General features: G+C 37.1%; 2 protein-coding genes across 4 annotated transcripts; both read right to left on the minus strand.

The window, feature by feature from the left end:
* Positions 1–1,906: 1,906 nt before the first annotated feature.
* On the minus strand, positions 1,907–13,771 carry LOC137175234 (uncharacterized). 2 transcript variants are annotated; one of them, XM_067580974.1, is made up of 10 exons: positions 13,451–13,771; positions 12,543–12,700; positions 11,228–11,351; positions 10,892–10,991; positions 8,971–9,158; positions 8,442–8,575; positions 3,644–3,767; positions 3,325–3,418; positions 3,166–3,241; positions 1,907–2,144 (listed from the first exon to the last, which is right to left on the minus strand). In XM_067580974.1, the coding sequence occupies exons 1-10, from the start codon at positions 13,512–13,514 to the stop codon at positions 2,049–2,051; spliced, it is 1,158 nt and encodes a 385-aa protein (XP_067437075.1). In that variant the 5' UTR covers positions 13,515–13,771; the 3' UTR covers positions 1,907–2,048. The 2 variants fall into 2 exon arrangements, with proteins under 2 accessions (XP_067437075.1, XP_067437076.1); XM_067580975.1 differs by having other exon boundaries at positions 11,228–11,285; positions 13,451–13,769.
* Positions 13,772–16,059: 2,288 nt separating this feature from the next.
* LOC137175235 (uncharacterized) lies at positions 16,060–21,014 on the minus strand. Of its 2 annotated transcripts, XR_010925588.1 has the most exons (6): positions 20,741–21,014; positions 19,836–19,990; positions 19,252–19,375; positions 18,953–19,052; positions 18,311–18,422; positions 16,060–16,624 (listed from the first exon to the last, which is right to left on the minus strand). XR_010925588.1 is itself a non-coding variant. In XM_067580976.1 (5 exons), exons 1-5 carry the CDS (start codon positions 20,802–20,804, stop codon positions 16,432–16,434), a joined length of 636 nt encoding a protein of 211 aa, XP_067437077.1. In that variant the 5' UTR covers positions 20,805–21,012; the 3' UTR covers positions 16,060–16,431. The 2 variants fall into 2 exon arrangements, 1 of the variants encoding a protein (XP_067437077.1); XM_067580976.1 differs by lacking the exon at positions 18,311–18,422 and having other exon boundaries at positions 20,741–21,012.
* Positions 21,015–21,113: the final 99 nt, after the last annotated feature.

Here is a 21,113-nt window from a genome sequence, read left to right on the forward strand (position 1 = left end):
ATGCTGGTTGAACAGCAAGCAGCAAAGTAACTAAGTACTAAGTTGAGCTACTTGTACTTTACCTGAGCATTTCCATTTGATGCTACTTTATACTTCCACTTCACTACATTTCAGAGGGAAATATTGTGCTTTCTACTCCACTACATTTATTTAACAGCTTTAGTCATAATAATAAAAAAGTCATAATATAACAAGCTTTTAAAATACAACACATTGTCAAAGATGAAACCAGTGGTTTCGAACCTTTTTGACTTTTGATGTCTTGAATCTATAACTTATTAAAAATGTGGTTGTAATCACTGAGGTCTACCTCAGTCAGTGAGATCCTGTAAGGCAGTTCTCCGTCCGAGAACTGTTTATATAAATCTCAATTGTTCCATTGTACAACAGTGCCAGGTGTTTCCCTGACCTTTGTCCGGCCAGTAATTTAGCAATCAGGCAACAATGGTGCAGTGAATTCTCTTTGGACCATATGGACATGCAGTCCTCTCAGGCCATGTCTTTGTATGTATTGTGTTCTTCATAAAAGAGGTGGCCACTAAAATGAGCCACAGAAGGTGACTGGCCATGAACCAGATAGCAGTGAAGCAGGATTACAAGTGCAATAGGATTGGTGTGAGCAGCAAAAGCAAGTGGCACAGTGCAGTTTTGCTGTCAGGCATGACATTAGTATGCCGACCAAAGGTTATGGTTATGCAGGTGATTCTTATGTATCTATCATCCTCAACTGTCTGTAGGATGTATAAGCATCTTCCCTTTGTTGATTGAATACTTGGCCATCTGACGAGACACATTCATTAAATCTTACTGTATATAATCAGAACCTTTGCTTTTTGTATACAGTGAACTAGCAGGCTGTAACTTGGTGGCAGTTGCACACAGGTTATTCTATTTATTCTATTATCTATCAAAAAAAACAACAATTCATCAGTTTCACAGTTTAAGTCATTAAGACTATAGTTGACAAATGTTGATATTCCAGGGACAAGAGATGCAACTGATGATTATTATCATCAGTTAAAATGTGATTTATTTTTTTGATTAATTATTTGGGCTTATTTAGTGCAACAGAGATGCTTATTTCTCTTACAAAAGTTTCCAGAGCCCAAGATCTTCAGAACATCAGTACAACATCCAAAGATACATTCACAGTGATAGAAAATAGAAAAACTGCAAATTCTCACATTTGAGATGCTGGGGTTTAAAAGGGCAGGTTTAGATTTCAGTACATGTTCAGCACTGCTGGAGACACATTAGTGTATCACACAGTTGTCTCTCGATTCATTATTACCGAACTCCCCATGACCGCCCATGTCTCTGCTGTTTGTGCCTGAAGCACAGCAGTGCAGTAGTAAGGCTTATTTAGTTTTTAAAAAATGCTTATTGCTCTGATTTTAAAAATGTGGTCATTAATGGCTGTAACTGTACGCAATAAAGGATAGAGAATGAGGATTTATTTGTTGGTCGGGAAAAGCTTTACCCTTAACCAATCTCTGAAAAAAACAAAATGAATGCTTAAATTTTGTTAACAAAATTATTACAATGAGCTGTCCGTTCATGTAAATGACAGACGTTTTTTTGTAGAACTGGTAATGGTAGAATTATTGTGCAGATCTAAACAGAGGTAAATATAATGTAACTGACTACACTGAATTCAGATTGGTGGCGTATGACAAGTTCCATGTAATTCAGTGTAACATACTCCGACATAACCGTGTGAATAACAGTGAGTACATCTCATCATCAGTTTTTGAGCATATAAGGAGTAGCCGCCACTGTCTTGTTGAGAGGAAGTTTGAGTTCACACTTCCCCTGACGCACATGACTACTGAATATGCAAAGTCATTAAAAAAAATGGGGTACAATATCTATTTCTAGTTTTGAGAGGCAGAGGGGCCCTTTTGTAAAAAAAAATATCCTTCTAAGAATCTCCTACATTCAGCAGTTAAAAAATAAAGTCTCCATAATTCTTGTTGAGCAAGTTCTACAAGAATTATGGGAGACTTTGAGTTGTTGATGATTCAGGTTGTCGCCACTGCAGAGATGTGTCAAGAGTGTGATTTGCTGAGTTGGGGATCTATCACCAGAGTGATTTTACAATCCTCTTCTTCCTTTGCTGGGACGTACAGGTTGCGGACAGTGATCTGAGAAGAAGACAGAGCGGAACAAAAGAAGAAAAAATGTTGAGACAGTTTCAGTACAGATTTCAATAGATTTCAATATTTTAACACAGATCAGTTTGTGAGACAGATAGATACAGACTAATAGTGTGCCATTAAAAAAAAGATTCTATAATTTACTACAATTGCTGTAATTATGGGAACATGTTTTGTTTGAGAACAGATGAGGATATATTTTAGGGCTGAATTTTATCGTGCTGTATCTTTATCATAAGGGAACTACCTTTATTGCTGTATTGTTAAAGGAATAGTTTGATGTATGTATGATACTTAAACCTGCAGCGCAGACCTACACATATAAATGATGGTCTGTTACATTGAAGCCCTTGCCAAACGAGTTCACACAATGCTGATTAAGCCTATCACAACCAGATAAATCTCTATGTATTTCACAGTTTACTGGAGATTATAATCTGGTGTCAGGTTTGATATTCTCGCACTGGCCAAATGAATGTATGAATGAAGACTTCCGCTGGCCGAGCAGGCTAACTTCTGCTTAGCTTTCTGCTAACTTAAATGGGGATAAAATAATTTAATTATGCGGCTCTTCTAGACTTTCCAAATGTTATCGGACTCAATGGATCAAATTCTGATAGCAAAAGGAGTCATTTTGTGGTGGTTGTATGACGCTCAAGACAATTTATCCACCATTTTACAGTCGCAACAGTAGTGACGGAGTAGGCGACGCTGGAGCCTATGACATAAGTGCATGTCGACAGTGTTTTTGTAATTACTCTCACTGCCAGAAGGTTGAGACAAAAGTTCTGCACTCCAGCTTTGGTTTGTAAGCAAAACTAAGCAGCTGTTGGGGGCAGCGTCATATATACCGTACAGACATGAGAGTGTTATCGATCTTCTCATCTAACTCTGCAACAAAGTGAACGAGCATACTTCCTAATGTCAAACTATTCCTTCAATAATTTAAGGGACTGGTCAATGAGAGAGTAAGCCCAGAATTAAGGGAAAGAAAAAATAAAACACTCACCTTATTGTTGTTATCAGAAATATCGCTGAGGAGGTCCCGAGGTTCTGGTACTTTGGGGAAGATACTTTCCTTATTCCTGCACAGAGGGAGTCAACTATCAGAGGCAAAGAAGACCAAATTCAATCAGGAGCCAAGTAAAACAACAAAGACTTTACATACCTCCTGCAACAAACAAAAGCCAGCACCGCCAGGCCAGCAAACATTAGTGGGATAAGGATAAATACAACATACACCACTGCATCAGGATCTGCACCTGCATGCAAAAACAACATTATGATCAGCTGAGAGAGACTTTTATAGAGCTACAGTTTTTCTTGTTTCAAGTTAGAATTTGAAAACATTTGAATACATTTACAAAGAATTTAAAACCAAATCATCACATTTGTGTTACATAGTGACTTTAAACTGCTGGACAGTTTATTTTGCAATAAAACTCCTCAACAAGATTAGAAAACAGACAGCAAGACCATGACCATACCAAAATACTTTTTGTCGCTCCATTCCGTCCCATATGTCTCATACTCTGCTTTAATGGCCATGTGGTACTGACAGTGTGCGACCCGGGGCAGCTGATGTGATGTTCGGTCTGGTATTAGTACACTCTTGGGGAAAATAAAAGCACATGTAACAGCAACTAATCAATGAATTAACTAATTGTTTCAGCACTATGATGAATATGACTGAACCGTGTAGAGGCAGTTATAGCTGTAAAAATATGTGTCTTAGAAGCAATGGAATACGTTATTGTGAAATTTAACTACTACTGTATACATAGTGTTGATGATGAAACACCACTGAATTTATAGCATTGTAATATTTTACTTTCAAAACCCTCTATCTGAATTTGGACTGCTTTGATGTATGTGGTTTTCCCCTCTTTGAATTTTCCAGGTAATTTCAAGATATCAAAACCTGATATAAGCTTTTCTTTTTTTTTAGCGGTCAGAAATTCAAATAGAAAATGTAAATTTTCAATATTCAAAAACATTATATTCAACTCACTCAAATTTTAATCTATAAATTCAAGATGAAAATTTCAAATTTGAGCACCCGGTCTGCCCAGGATACTTCCTTCTCTTGTTTTAGGCAGATTAGACACTTTGACTACTTGACTGACAGAACGTGACCTGTTGGGACCCCAATGTTAGAGGTGGAATTTTATATCTTGAATTTTGGTGTTTGAATCTGATCCAATTCAATCTGAACAACCCTTTCTTTACTTAGCTTGAATTTTTAGATCATAATTTGAGTAACTGAATTTGATTAACTTAAATTCAGTTTTTCTGATATTAGCTGTGCACTTTTCAACAGTGAATGTTTGTTTGGTGGCTCGTTCAACGAGCTAAGCAGCAGAGTTCATGTCTGTAAGTTAGATAAGAAGGAGTCTTTAGCAGGAAACTTAATGTGGGTTGTTGTTCAGAGTCAGTGGCTCTTGTGTTGTGTAGCTGTCACAGTCTGCCTGTGATAGAACAGTGAAATTGATGAAACAATTTAATTGGTTTTAAGGACACAAGTCGTCCATCTACCCTTAGATTCTGACATATTAATGCAAAGATAGTGGGTGCCATCATGAAAACAGCTGTAGCAAAATTTTAAAAAACAACTTTAATTTCAGTTTGACTTTAAAATCAATAGTTCTAAACTGCATAACTTTAGAGGTACCCTCTGGGGTTTTTGACCACCAGTAGCACAATGGAGCAATGTTTTCCTGAGTGATTTGTTTGTTTGTTTGCACATAGAACAAGGACGTACACATTCATGATGATGGTTTTGCCTGATTCGACTAAAAAACAGCTGGTGGTGGTGACTCACCAAGAAGAGTGGCAAAAAACAAAGGCAAAAAAGAAGACTGCAAGCTAGCATGGGTGAATGTAAACAATGTAGGATTTTAAATATTTTAAAAGTCAGCTTTGCAAATGTTTTATGAGGAACGAAACGCATTCAGCATGTTTGTTAGACTCCAAGGATACGTAGATCTGCATTCTGGTGAGAAAATGCAGAATGTGGAGGATACCAAATCCTCTTTTCTTTAATTCCATGGGATAAAACAATCTTTCTTTGATTCAGGAGCATGACACTGACCAAAGTTAAACACTGACAAAACGGAGATTGACCAGACCTCCTGAGAGGCTATTTCGGCATGAACTAAAAGCATAAATGACCTTTGGGGTTATTTGAACTGGACAACTCCATGCAAACATGGACAGAAAACTCCCTATTTGGTCTCTTTATCTCCCCAAACCAGATTCATAAACTCTAACTCACATTCCTGAAGGACATTGATTGAGTCTCTCTGCAAATCTGAGCCAAATCTGAATTTCATGTGAATTAAATGTCTAATCATTATGGAAATCATGTATTGTTGTTTGTTATAAAAATGCATAAAGAATGGTATAACTTTGATAGCCATATGATGGTCTATTGAAGAGATATTAAATTTTGATTTTATTACATTTTATTACATCTGACAATACTGCCCTCCACTGATAAAGTTAGAACGCCATATTGAATTTTTAAATGTTATGACAGAGTTCATGAATGTTGTATGGTCACTATGCAATGGTAATTTAAAATCACCTTAGTGTTTAACTTTTAACCTTATAGACAATCATATTTTAATAGTTAAGTTAGATAAGTAAGCATATTGAAAGAATGACGTTACTGAAGTAATAGTAATGTAAAGATATAATGTATGAAGAATGTTTTCCCTTATTTATATTTAAAAACATGTATCTGAAAGTTTAATCTAGTCACATATATATATATATATATATATATATATATATATATATATATATATATATATATATATATATATATAGTGTGTGTGTGTGTGTATGTGTGTATATATATATACATATATACATATATATATACACACACTTGAATGGGGATAAAACAATTCAATCGTGTGGCTCTTCTAGACTTTCAAAATGTGATCGGACTGAATGGATCACATTCTGATGGTGAGACGAGTCATTTTGTGGGGGTTGTTACGCTCAACAAAATGTATCCATTGATTTACAGATGTCTCTTTCACAATGTAAGTCTATGGGAAAAAGTCTTTTTGGGCCAGTGTGCATCACGTGACGTTGTAATTATACAGTTTGGCCACTATGTCAAATTTGTTTCAAAGCCCGGCACTCTTCCTGTATCCAGTTCTCTTTATATATCCATAACTCCTACTAGTAAGCAAGCAGTGAGTGTATATCAGTGGGTGGAGCCGAAACACTCCTCCTTCTAACTTCTGGGACACCTCTTCCTGCTGTTTGCAGAAGCCAAATATAGGACTCCCCTATGGTAATTCAGTTAACTGAATGTGATGTGAACTTTTTTTAAAGCATTTACAGACTGGTGTGTGAATAATAAAATAACTATAAATGCCCATTAACAAATTATTTGAATGGTAATGCTAAATGGTAAAACTTGATACCTTATTACCTGTTACACTGAAATTGTTGTGTTGCAATTCACACTAATTACGGAATTAATGTTAGATAAACTCAATATTTGGACTTAATGGTTACAATCCACTGCATTTAAAACAAATTACACTGTTTGAAATTTGCTATTTTGTCTCACAACACAAAGTTATTGAATTAAGTTGAATTTAAATTCCCATTTTGATTACACAATCAAAATCTTTCTTTCTCCCTCTCTCTTATCACTTCAATTATAATTTAGTTTTAATTTATTTATTGCTGATAGGGATTTTTTTCCCCCTCTTCTCTCACACACCCTAATGCTACTCAAGTCCACTATAAGGCTTGCCAATTTTATTTTTTTCTGACTCAGTGTCACTGTCTCTGGATACCTGTATTTCTCAAATCGCATTGCTGCAGCTGTGGATTGTGAAACAGGGTGTCACAGGACGGTACGGCTGAGATTGTAGTTTCAGAATCAGCTTCTTTGGCAACTGTCACATTGGTGAAATACTTGACTTAACTTCATTAAACAACAAGCAACCCAGACTGCTGCTTACATTGAACTCATCCTAGTTCTAATACTAATATAATAAAGATTAAAATTTTATATTAAGAAAATGATATACCGATTGTACACAGCAGTTCACAGAATAAATTGAGAATCACACACCTTTAGTGTGTTCTTCTGAAATTAACACACCTGTACAATTTTCTGATTTTGATACAAGAAACCAAACTCAGCAACTAAACTACTTTTAAAACTAATTGTACAAAATCAGAAATGGCGAGCCCAGCCAAGTGTGCAACCTCAAAGTGAGGAAATTCCTTTGTGGATTTAAGATGAATGTGGTAAAGCATGAATGAAGAATTGGCCCTTGGCTATACAACTCAAAGCCAGGATGCTGACCCTCCTGAAGCTGTGTGATTACAGGATGAGAACAGAGCCCTTAAAAAGCAGCTTGAACAGACTAAACAGTCTTTAGCCAGAGCAGAAGTGTGTATCATGGAGCTGGAAGCTCAACTTAACATGCCAGGTGAAAGGGCCAGTGAGCTTACAGAAGATGTAGAGAAATTAGAGTTGACAGAAAAATGCAAACAGCTAGAATGATCACTCTCACAAAACAATCATGAATTAGCCGTAACCACAGGCTGACCTGACAGGTCTGAGGCCCTCCTCCAAAAGACTGGAAAGCTAAAGTCAGCATTCATGATAAGCTTAGAGAAGTAGATCAAAAGCACATACTAGAAATGAGACAGAAGCTAGAGGAAGCTGAGGACTGAGCTAGTCGCTAGCATTCTTTAGCTCCCAAAATGAACCAGGGATGGAGGAAGATTTTTATTTTAAATCTCTCTTTGTCCAAAACCTCCATCCCACCATCAGCTATCAACTTGGTGTCATGCCCACGTACCTTAACCAGCCGAAAACTGCGTGAACTAGCCACAAAAGAATTTGTGGAAAAAGAGCAATCATATACGTATCTGTAGGTGTCAGTTGCTAGTATTGAATCTGATTCTGATTTTCGTAGCTTTTTTCGTAAACAAGAAATTTTCACAGGTCATCTTTAAAATGACCTTCTGGAAATTTCAAAGAGGTGAATTAAAACCACATAATTTCAGACAGTTGGTCTTCAAAGTGAAATGCTTCAATGCTAGAAATTCAGTGGTGTTTAAATTTCAACATTAAGTATTCAGTAGTCGTAAAATTTTACAGTTGGGTATTCAATTGCTTTTAAGATTCAAGTTATTATGCCTCTTATTTGAGAATTCCTATATTATTTTAAAGATGGACTAAACAAGACAGCTTAAATCATCAGACATCGAACATCCAAATATTTTACAGTTGTGTCTTACCTTGTTTTCACCACACTCAGTGTAATTTATTCTGAACTTCCAAAGATCCAGTCCGAGGACATCAGGAGGAATCCAGCTAATATTGAATGCATCCCCAATTTCAACAACTGTCCAGTTCAGGGGAGGAGGTCTTACTGTACAGAGAAAAAAATGACATACTTATAGTAACTATAAACCAATCATATACAATCATGAAATACTGTAAAGCAACCAAGAGATCTCTTGAAAACCCCTCACACACACTTAAGTTTTGCTCTCCTAAAATGGCTGCTTTGTATGTTGTCCAAATTTTTAAGTTTTGGATTGTGTCACACCCCACATTACACAAATACATAAACAAACACACACACATCTCCATATTAGACAACTGCAAAAGTTAAGTTGCTCTCTGTCCAAGAAAGGACAGAGAGCAACTTCTTTTATAACTCTTAGCCTGAATGGGGAAGTGGGACGTATTTCAACAGAATGTTTCCTACATAGGACACTTGCTACTAAATAAGCACTGGTCAGTCTACTTGTTGCATACTACCTGTTACATCACCGATCCTGAAGGTGTTCCTGACAAGCTTGTTGTTCAGTGTTCCATTAAACACCATAATGATGGCATGTATAGGCTTCATCTGCAGATCACAACCAGTCCTGTTTCCATCTGTGTAAGTGTACGATGGGCACTCTTGTAATTGTGTGTCTTCATCCCCTCCAGACTCATCTCTTAACCTTGGAAAGATAAAGAAAAAGGTGATTGACTTTCACGCTGCACAATATTCCTGAAGTCATCAAAAGACTAAGTTGATAAACTGGTGAAATAATAATATGAAAAGATTTACAGGAGCCTAAATTTACAACAGGTAAAAACAGGCAACATCAAAAACGGACATAGAATTCATAATGCAATTATCATTAAAAGATCTGGTCCAGCAAATGCCTCCAGTTACCATAGTGACTTTTTCTGCACTGGAATCACCTGCTTGTGTTCACTTTGCTTATGTCACATGACATATATTTAGGTTTTTTTGGGGGGTTTTTTTTAGCTTTTTTTCTCTCTGAGCTGTTTCTCTGTTACTCTGGCAACACTTTCTCATTCTGTTTTCTGAGTTTACCACAGTAATTAAGCAAATGCCTGTCTTCTGTCTGCACTTGACTCTATCTATCCTCAAAGTGCTGAATATTAATATTCTGTACTTGATAGTATATAAATATAAAATAAATAATATTATCATTACCTGCTTGCTATGCTTGCTTATTCATGTAAATACAACAAACTCCATAGCCCCACCAACACAAGCCCTAACTCACCCCTGTAAGAAAAAATCTATTGCACTGCCTGCGTTCCATACAAGCACAGCTTAAAGTGAAAGTGTCACCCGCCCTAAAAAGCTGGGCCATTAAACATGAGGTATTTGGCCTTAATTGAACCCTATCTCATCACTTCCACTTGGGTTTAGTCTGGCACTTATGTGATGAAACCAAGATGAGTCATCGTTTATCAAGAAATACTGCAATACATCTTTCTCACATATACTGTGTAACAATGAGCTTAATTTAATTAAGCAATAGCAAAACAATGGAGGCTGTGCTTAACGGACATGCATCACTGAAGTGCCAACAATGACGGCAAAGTGTAATATTGCGATTATACAACAGCGACCAACAAAATAAAAAATATAAACAAAATATACTCATATTGTGGGACAATTTGCTCTAGAAATGAAAAAAAAACTGTTTCCTAGTGTTATCCCTGTTTCCATGGCAATACATGGGGTATGACTAATGCTTGGGAAACAATCAGTCATGTCAGTAGCCAAACCCTATATACTACTCCAGCACGTCGGCAGACCCTTAGTAGTGGAACAGCAGTCCCTGTGGAGTGAGTCAGCCAGCCAACTTGAGCTAATGCTTTCTAGAGATCGTGGGATTTCCTAAACAGAATAAATACCACATATATAAACACAATACTGCTGTGCTAGCTCAGTCTTGTTGTAACTAAGATATCCACTGAATTTTTTTATTTCCATGGACAGATTTAGCTACTACGTCTGCAAACTTCACAGACATTTTTAAGCTAGGATCAACATGTCACTGACTCACCGGCACAGCTGATGAAGGATGCCAGCTGAAATATACTCTCAACTGGAGAAAATGGTTAAGTCTTGTTGTGTATGGGGGCGCCAGGTAACGATTAAGACTGGAGAAGTGTGTGTGTGTGTGTGTGTGTGTGTGTGTGTGTGTGTGTGTGTGTGTGTGTGTGTGTGTGTGTAACTCGTCATGCTGATTTGACCACGTTCTAAATATCTAGTTGACCAATCAGATTGCTTGGTCGGAACTACCTGTTGTGTAATTAATTACTCTGAGATACATTGGATACTCTAGATTACTGCTTCCCTTTGTCATTTGGTTGTATTAAAAAAAAAAAAGAAAAAAACAAACAAACAAATAAAGAAAATACATACAGATAGAAAAAACTGAAATCTGCAGCATGACTGGCTAGTTGCCAGGAGCAGTTAGTTTTACTGGAGGAGCGGATGCTGCAGTCCACATTCCTCACCAGCTCTGGGAACAGAAACACACACACACACAAACACACAGAGACACACACACACACACACACACACACACACATCTTAATGGATAAACAGATAGATATTAATCCAGTCCATATATGGTTAAAAAAAAAAAAAAAACCTTAGCCCACATTTATTAAAAGAATGACACTTTTTGTTTACTCAAGAGCTTCCAAAATTTGATATCAGATTTTCTTAAGGGCAATAGCAAGCAAAATGAGCTACCTTGGTAAGTGATGTTGTGGTCAGCCCACTCACTTTCTCTACCATCACCACAGCGAGCCTGAACAGAAAAATGCAGAAATCCTCCATTCATCACAAAGTAACATTCACATTGGTTTTTTTCCACCTGAAATGATCAAATACAGAAAAACAAACAAAACAAAAAAACCTGAGTGAACAACCAAAGCATAATCAGTAGTATTAACATAGAGACAACCATATGCAATGTTGAATGTTGGTTTTGGTCTGTTTAGATGAGTTGTTGGTAGTAATAAAATGATCAGATCATATCATAAAATCATATGTATGAAAAGAAGCTGGACTCACACATATTTGTCATTGCTCATAGAGGTCAAGCCAGTCTTAATGGTAAGGTAGTTCATGCAGGTGGTTTATTACTTGAATTGTGTATTGAAATTTAATACACAGGGGCTTTAAATGTACAAATTGAAATAAGTACAATTCTAAGTACACTTCTGAGGTACTTGTACTTTACTCAAGTATTACTATTTGATGTTTTTACTTCTACTCCAATTCAGAGGTAAACATTGCACAACTATAGTTTCTAGACACTTTGCAAAATAAGATTTTGCATATAAAACATATGATCAGCCTCTGAAACAGTATACAACGTTACACATTAAACTACCAAACAGTATATCAAGTATTCAAAATTTGCTCAGTCCTGACCAGCTGCAACATTTAAATTAGGCTTACACATTAAGGCATTGATAATAGGAAAACAATATTATAATATATACAATAATATAACAATATGAAAGTAGCCATTCTGCACAATGGGTAACTGTAAAAACTACTTAATTTGCTTAATTACATAACGATCATACATAACGGTGGAGTATTCTTCCACCACTTACAGCGTCTTGCAAATGACTCTGATGGCTAACTTTTGTTAGTAGGGAAATTAGTGATGTACCTGCCGTCCAGCACAGTGTCTTCTTTCATACTCAAGTTGCCAAAGTCAGAAATTTCCCTACACGCAGACGCTTTAATAATAATAATATAAACGTATAATAAAACATATACTATAATCAAGCCATCGTCATCCTTTAATCATGACGGTTGTCTATGCAGAGGTCAGACATGACGTAAATTTTGCCTGAAAAGCAGTTGTGTTTCATGGAAATAGCTGAAATAACCTAATAACCTACACTTTAGGGTATTATTATAAGTGGTGGGATATTTGTAGGTCCTACCGTGTTCCCCAATTCAGATTAAAAGGGCATTCATCAGACGTATAATATAGGCTACAGCATACATTGCTGTTTAACAGAATCGCATTTATATGCATACGTACCTCTTTGCATTTTTTTTTGTCAGTTTCATCCTTTGGGGAGGCAGTCACTGCACAATTCAGTGTGCAGTTTGTCAAATTCTGTGGTGGTGCCCAGGACAGCTGTTGTTCAAAATCATTAATCCACAGTACTGACAAATTGTATGGTTTTGAGATGTCGCCTTAGGTAGAGAGAAAGACAAAAGACAGAAATCTGGTAACATAGGACTTCAGTGCGCCTTTAAATTAGCAGTTTGATCTGTGAACACTGTTTGTGTATTCTTTTCATTCAGCCTGCTCATGTACAGTCACTAAAAAGTGCTTCTTTTGGATCATTTGTACATGTGGAGGAGCGGCTCCTGTTCAGCGACATGTCTGAACTTCCAAATAATCTTATCGCATGCTATAAAAACACTGCTGGCAAACCAAGTTTGGAGCCAGTCACTAGGAGAGAAAATATAAACAGCTACATTCATACCTGAAGTCACAGATCATGCTTATGTTGTGAACAATAACCACTGGCTACAAATCATTATACTAAGTTCCGTATATCTCCGGATCAGGTATGAGAAGTGTGTCACGTGAATTTAGTATATCCTGACGTAGTAATAGCAAGTCCACCTTAAACTGAACCATAGGCTATACTGTACATATTTTGATAGGTATAATATTTCATATGATACACGTTAAAGCCTATTCAGACATCCTACTCGTGTTCTTTAATGTCACAAAACACATTTCTATCATCTCTTTTAGGTTTACTACGTTAGTTGGTGTCTGGCTCAACGGTGACGACTACTAGGTGTGACGTCATTACTGGAAAACACCGTTAAATCGGATATAGTCTGTGGTAAAACTGAAAAATTCGTTATGGAAGCAGCTCAGTGACAACAAGGTGGAAAAATGAAACACAATTATGTATATTTTCTTACCTGTTAGGGATTCAACGGCCACAGAGAGGGAAACTAAGACGAACAAATTCAAACATTGAAACATCCTGATGATCCTTTGAGTTGTATCCCTTCAGATGATTTTACCATGGAAGATAAAATGTTTTCCTTTGATAATTCCCGTTCCTGACGACGACAGTCTGCTGTGTAGCCTGCTGCTGCCACGGTTTATAAAAAAGGAAGAAACTCAGTATGTCTGTTTCTCAACTCGACTTTCGATTCCAGCTTTATAGAGGAGATCATGCAAAAGAGTTGGAGACTGGGCGGAGATATTCCTCTTTTTTATTTGATGCGGACACGCGCGCGCAGGCACGCGCAAGACACGCATGTCACAAGCATACTCACTGTCTAAGGCAATTTACATTATGCCCATTGGGACTGCTATATCTAAAACGGTAAGCACAGTATAAGGTTATTACTACTGCATATACAATAGTAGCCTGTGCTACAAAAGCAGCGCCAAACTGCGGTTAACTGACGCTTTATATTGTTTGTACAGTGTCTGTGACGTCCATTTTAGCAGCAGGCTCATAGGAAATCAAACTCATATGTCAGTGATCCAAGCTGCGACACGACCTCTAACAACAAAATCCAGGACTGATAATACCAAGTCCATCATTTCCTATGAAACCAGTATCTTTAAAAGAATGAACCACTCATTTGAAACTAGTGGCACGCAATCACAAACAAAGACTTTCACTTTATCTTTTTAAATTCTCTTTAAATTAAAGCAGTATAATGTATCAACCATCACCCAGAAAATGGTGCTGGTGAATCCAACAAAGCAACTTAAGACAAAAAAGCTTCCCTTAAGTTTAAGGAAGGAAGAGGGTATGACTAATGGTGATGTAGCATTGTGGATTTGGGTGTGTGGGCCAATGAGATAGCAGACGTAAGGTTACACCATAATACTTCATTTTTGGAGTCCGCAAATTTCATGGTAATTTCCTGGAATGAAGGTTCTCATCAGTGAGTATTTTCCAACTAGCTTCTAACTTCTGCCAAGCAGACCACCATATGGAAGTGAGTTGTTACAGCTTAATTTCCAAGTAGTTTCAGTCTAACTTCTGCCGGATAAAAAGTAAAGTAGGAACTATTTACATTCTCACTAATTTCTGTATAATTTCAGCAGATCAGTACAACTTTGTAACAAATTTCATGACTGTCATTTTTTTATTGTTCTTCTCAATGTGTTGTGTATGAGAGCCTGTCTGTGGATGCATTAAGTGTCGCCTATGGTTGACCTGATAACGGATGTTACCATCTTGCGACATCTCTCCAACAATCTGTGATAAAAAAAAAAAAAAACTATTAAAAAAAAAATACTGAAAACTAAACTGAAGCTAAACTAAACTGGACATTAAATTAAAAAATAGTATAGAAATAACAATAAGATTGAAAAGAGAAAACTATAATAACCTGTGTGTGTGTGTGTGTGTGTGTGTGTGTGTGTGTGTGTGTGTGTGTGTGTGTGTGTGTGTGTGTGTTTGAATATATGCTTGCTTTATGTCTAATGATCACCAAATCACAGACGTCAAGTAAATGTAACTTGTGTGTAACCTTCCCCTTGAGGTGGGGAATCTATGCTGCTGATTCTGGGTATAGTATCTACTGTATCTAAATCTAGGCCTCTCTAAATTATCTTAGACCCAAGATCTTACAGTTCAGTCAGATTACATGTCCACTTCAGTTGTCTAGGTTCAGTAAATTCACTGGGTTCGGTAGGGAGATTGGTGGTAGCAGACTCTACAAAGAGAGAAGACCTCCAACTCACACAAAACACACACAACCGCTGACTCAGGGAAAATAATAGAAAATATATTTATAAAGGCATTCTGTCTTGTTTCATTTTCCTGTTCGATTCTTTTTATACATTCAAAGAATCTTTTTAGAAAAAACAAAATTTCTTTGTTTGATGCAAATCTTCAACTCAGTCATATTTGGTCTTGAGTTCCTTCGCTTCAAATGTTCCTTTAATGTTGTTTGTCAACCTTGAGTTTCTTTATGACATCAGTTGCAGTCAGTTTTTAGTCTGTCCTGGGCCCAAGATGAAAAAAAATCATCTGAGATCTCTTATTATCACACAGTCTGAATTTCTTTGTTTCATTGTCCATCACATTGGAATTACTAATTGCTGATGTGATTCACTAGGAGAGGCTTTTCTCGGCCAGCAGCTGAGTTCACAGGAATCTGCCAAATTTTCAGATACATGACAAACTAAGCTGAACAGTTAGACTACTTAGAGATAGGACTAGCTTTTGTTTTAGCTTATTCGTAACAATTCACTATTTGCTGAGCTAGCGTGCTGTGGTTGTGTAAAACATAGTGGCGGTGGATGAAAGACTGTGGTCAGAGCAGATTGAAATACAGCATCACTTTTCTACATGTTATGCTTTTCAAACAGGTGTATTGATAAAGTATTGGCTTTTTACTCTCTAAGATTTTATTGCAGTTACAGTAACAAACCCTCGTGTTATCTTCACTTCACCTGTGCTCTGCTGTTCATTGACTTCTCTGTGTGTGTGTGTGTGTGTGTGTGAGGCTGTAGTGTGAGAATAAATTACACTAAAAGTTTAAAAAGTACCAATAAATCAAATCAAATCAAGTTTATTTATAAAGCACATTTAAACCTTCCAGAGTTGACCAAAGTGCTGTACAATAAAATAACAAAAAGTTTTGCTCTCCTAAAATGGCTGCTTTGTATGTTGTCCAAATTTTTAAGTTTTGGATTGTGTCACACCCCACATTACACAAATACATAAACAAACACACACACATCTCCATATTAGACAACTGCAAAAGTTAAGTTGCTCTCTGTCCAAGAAAGGACAGAGAGCAACTCTGAGAGCAACTTCTTTTATAACTCTTAGCCTGAATGGGGAAGTGGGACGTATTTCAACAGAATGTTTCCTACATAGGACACTTGCTACTAAATAAGCACTGGTCAGTCTACTTGTTGCATACTACCCGTTTACATCACTGATCCTGAAGGTGTTCCTGACAAGCTTGTTGTTCAGTGTTCCATTAAACACCATCATGATGGCATGTATAGGCTTCATCTGCAGATCACAACCAGTCCTGTTTCCATCTGTGTAAGTGTACGATGGGCACTCTTGTAATTGTATGTCTTCATCCCCTCCAGACTCATCTACTAACCTTGGAAAGATAAAGAAAAAGGTGATTGACTTTCACGCTGCACAATATTCCTGAAGTCATCAAAGGACTAAGTTGATAAACTGGTGAAATAATAATATGAACAAAGATTTACAGGAGCCTAAATTTACAACAGGTAAAAACAGGCAACATCAAAAACGGACATAGAATTCATATGCCAATTATCATTAAAAGAACCTAAATACGGATAAAACACTGTTCATTTAAGTAAAATAGTTGGACATTTTTATAAATGCACGTAATCACTCTGCTCTGTCCATAGCTTAGCTTAGTTTGAGGTTTAAAGGATAAGTTCACAATTTTTCAAGTCTTAAAATTGTCTTAAATCAATAATGGTGCCCATATGAACATTGGATAGGTTTTGCTCTCAGTAATCATTCCTCCTGTTTATACTGACCATTAGAAGATCCCTTCATAATGCACTTACAATATAAGTGATGGGTGCAAAATCCACAGTCCTCCTTCTGTGCAAAAACGGTTTTAAAAGTTTCTCTGAAGTCAATAAGAAGCTTCTGAGCAGTCTGATTTAGTCAAATCAAGTGGATTAAAAGTTACAGTCTTTTTGGTAACAAAATTCCCTCTTTGTGTTTCCTCGGACAGTGTTTCCCTGTTGAGCTGCGATGGAAGGATGGTAACAAAAAGAAGGAATTTGTTTGCCCCTCCAAGAATTACAATCACTCCACCGTAGCCCCACCAAGATGTCTGACATATAAACTCCTCTCTGATTTGCTTCATTGATTGGCTATTTCTCTTATTATCTAGTTAATCTGGTCCAGCAAATGCCTCCAGTTACCATAGTGACTTTTTCTGCACTGGAATCACCTGCTTGTGTTCACTTTGCTTATGTCACATGACATATATTTAGTTTTTTTTGGGGGGGGGGGGGGGGCAGCTTTTTTTCTCTCTGAGCTGTTTCTCTGTTACTCTGGCTACACTTTCTCATTCCGTTTTCTGAGTTTACCACAGTAATTAAGCAAATGCCTGTCTTCTGTCTGCACTTGACTCTATCTATCCTCAAAGTGCTGAATATTAATATTCTGTACTTGATAGTATATAAATATAAAATAAATAATATTATCATTACCTGCTTGCTATGCTTGCTTATTCATGTAAATACAACAAACTCCATAGCCCCACCAACACAAGCCCTAACTCACCCCTGTAAGAAAAAATCTATTGCACTGCCTGCGTTCCATACAAGCACAGCTTAAAGTGAAAGTGTCACCCGCCCTAAAAAGCTGGGCCATTAAACATGAGGTATTTGGCCTTAATTGAACCCTATCTCATCACTTCCACTTGGGTTTAGTCTGGCACTTATGTGATGAAACCAAGATGAGTCATCGTTTATCAAGAAATACTGCAATACATCTTTCTCACATATACTGTGTAACAATGAGCTTAATTTAATTAAGCAATAGCAAAACAATGGAGGCTGTGCTTAACGGACATGCATCACTGAAGTGGCAACAATGACGGCAAAGTGTAATATTGCGATTACACAACAGCGACCAACAAAATAAAAAATATAAACAAAATATACTCATATTGTGGGACAATTTGCTCTAGAAATGAAAAAAAAACTGTTTCCTAGTGTTATCCCTGTTTCCATGGAAATACATGGGGTATGACTAATGCTTGGGAAACAATCAGTCATGTCAGTGGCCAAACCTTATATACTACTCAAGCACGTCGGCAGACCCTTAGTAGTGGAACAGCAGTCCCTGTGGAGTGAGTCAGCCAGCCAACTTGAGCTAATGCTTTCTAGAGATCGTGGGATTTCCTAAACAGAATAAATACCACATATATAAACACAATACTGCTGTGCTAGCTCAGTCTTGTTGTAACTAAGATATCCACTGAATTTTTTTTTTTTCCATGGACAGATTTAGCTACTACGTCTGCAAACTTCACAGACATTTTTAAGCTAGGATCAACATGTCACTGACTCACCGGCACAGCTGATGAAGGATGCCAGCTGAAATATACTCTCAACTGGAGAAAATGGTTAAGTCTTGTTGTGTATGGGGACGCCAGGTAACGATAAAGACTGGAGAAGTGTGTGTGTGTGTGTGTGTGTGTGTGTGTGTGTGTGTGTGTGCGTGTGTGTGTGTGTGTGTGCGCGTGTAACTCGTCATGCTGATTTGACCACGTTCTAAATATCTAGTTGACCAATCAGATTGCTTGGTCGGAACTACCTGTTGTGTAATTAATTACTCTGAGATACACTAGATACTCTAGATTACTGCTTCCCTTTGTCATTTGGTTGTATTAAAAAAAAAAAAAGAAAAAACAAATAAAGAAAATACATACTGATAGAAAAAACTGAAATCTGGAGCATGACTGGCTAGTTGCCAGGAGCAGTTAGTTTTACTGGAGGAGCGGATGCTGCAGTCCACATTCCTCACCAGCTCTGGGAACAGAAACACACACACACACACACACATCTTAATGGATAAACAGATAGATATTAATCCAGTCCATTTATGGTTAAAAAAAAAAAAAAACCTTAGCCCACATTTATTAAAAGAATGACACTTTTTGTTTACTCAAGAGCTTCCAAAATTTGATATCAGATTTTCTTAAGGGCAATAGCAAGCAAAATGAGCTACCTTGGTAAGTGATGTTGTGGTCAGCCCACTCACTTCTTCTACCATCACCACAGCGAGCCTGAACAGAAAAATGCAGAAATCCTCCATTCATCACAAGGTGATATCGCTTTTGGTTGTCTTTCACCTGAAATCATCAAATACAGAAAAACAAACAAAACAAAAAAACCTGAGTGAACAACCAAAGCATAATCAGTAGTATTAACATAGAGACAACCATATGCAATGTTGAATGTTGGTTTTGGTCTGTTTAGATGAGTTGTTGGTAGTAATAAAATGATCAGATGTAAAATCATATGTATGAAAAGAAGCTGGACTCACACATATTTGTCATTGCTCATAGAGGTCAAGCCAGTCTTAATGGTAAGGTAGTTCATGCAGGTGGTTTATTACTTGAATTGTGTATTGAAATTTAATACACAGGGGCTTTAAATGTACAAATTGAAATAAGTACAACTCTAAGTACACTTCTGAGGTACTTGTACTTTACTCAAGTTCCCCAATTCAGATTTAAAGGGCATTCATCAGACGTATAATATACAGTATACATTGCTGTTTAACAGAATCGCATTTATATGCATACGTACCTTCCTTTGTCTTTTGTCAGTTTCATCCTTTGGGGAGGCAATCACTGTATATTCCAGTGTGCAGTTTGTCAAATTCTGTGGTGGTGCCCAGGACAGCTGTTGTTCAAAATCATTAATCCACAGTACTGACAAATTGTATGGTTTTGAGATGTCGCCTTAAGTAGAGAGAAAGAGAAAAGACAGAAATCTGGTAACATAGGACTTCAGTGCGCCTTTAAATTAGCGGTTTGATCTGTGAACACTGTTTGTGTATTCTTTTCATTCAGCCTGCTCATGTACAGTCACTAAAAAGTGCTTCTTTTGGATCATTTGTACATGTGGAGGAGCGGCTCCTGTTCAGCGACATGTCTGAACTTCCAAATAATCTTATCGCATGCTATAAAAACACTGCTGACAAACCAAGTTTGGAGCCAGTCACTAGGAGAGAAAATATAAACAGCTACATTCATACCTGAAGTCACAGATCATGCATATGTTGTGAACAATAACCACTGGCTACAAATCATTATACTAAGTTCCTTATATCTCCGGATCAGGTATTAGAAGTGTGTCACGTGAATTTAGTATATCCTGACGTAGTAATAGCAAGTCCACCTTAAACTGAACCATAGGCTATACTGTACATATTTTGATAGGTATAATATTTCATATGATACACGTTAAAGCCTATTCAGACATCCTACTCGTGTTCTTTAATGTCACAAAACACATTTCTATCATCTCTTTTAAGTTTACTACGTTAGTTGGTGTCTGGCTCAACGGTGACGACTACTAGGTGTGACGTCATTACTGGAAAACACCGTTAAATCGGATATAGTCTGTGGTAAAACTGAAAAATTCGTTATGGAAGCAGCTCAGTGACAACAAGGTGGAAAAATGAAACACAGTTATGTATATTTTCTTACCTGTTAGGGATTCAACGGCCACAGAGAGGGAAACTAAGACGAACAAATTCAAACATTGAAACATCCTGATCCTGATGATTTTACCATGGAAGATAAAATGTTTTCCTTTGATAATTCCCGTTCCTGACGACGACAGTCTGCTGTGTAGCCTGCTGCTGCCACGGTTTATAAAAAAGGAAGAAACTCAGCATGTTTGTGTCTCAACTCGACTTTCGATTCCAGCTTTATAGAGGAGATCATGCAAAAGAGTTGGAGACTGGGCGGAGATATTCCTCTTTTTTATTTGATGCGGACACGCACGCGCAGGCACGCGCAAGACACGCATGTCACAAGCATACTCACTGTCTAAGGCAATTTACATTATGCCCATTGG

The sequence above is a fragment of the Thunnus thynnus genome, chromosome 22 (genome assembly GCF_963924715.1).
Source record: "Thunnus thynnus chromosome 22, fThuThy2.1, whole genome shotgun sequence".
Taxonomy (NCBI): Eukaryota; Metazoa; Chordata; class Actinopteri; order Scombriformes; family Scombridae; genus Thunnus; species Thunnus thynnus.

Excerpts from the sequence above, each read along its gene's own strand:
- LOC137175235 (XM_067580976.1), bottom strand. The coding sequence starts at position 20,804 with ATGTTTCAATGTTTGAATTTGTTCGTCTTAGTTTCCCTCTCTGTGGCC. Across the intron at positions 19,376-19,835 it reads CTGACAAAAGACAAAGGAAG|GTGAAAGACAACCAAAAGCG; the intron begins GTACGTATGCAT and ends TGATGATTTCAG. Across the intron at positions 16,625-18,952 it reads GATTTCAGTTTTTTCTATCA|GTTAGTAGATGAGTCTGGAG; the intron begins GTATGTATTTTC and ends TATCTTTCCAAG.
- LOC137175234 (XM_067580974.1), bottom strand. The coding sequence starts at position 13,514 with ATGTTTCAATGTTTGAATTTGTTCGTCTTAGTTTCCCTCTCTGTGGCC. Across the intron at positions 3,768-8,441 it reads CTGAGTGTGGTGAAAACAAG|AGTGTACTAATACCAGACCG; the intron begins GTAAGACACAAC and ends ATTTTCCCCAAG. Across the intron at positions 3,419-3,643 it reads GAGCGACAAAAAGTATTTTG|GTGCAGATCCTGATGCAGTG; the intron begins GTATGGTCATGG and ends TTTTGCATGCAG.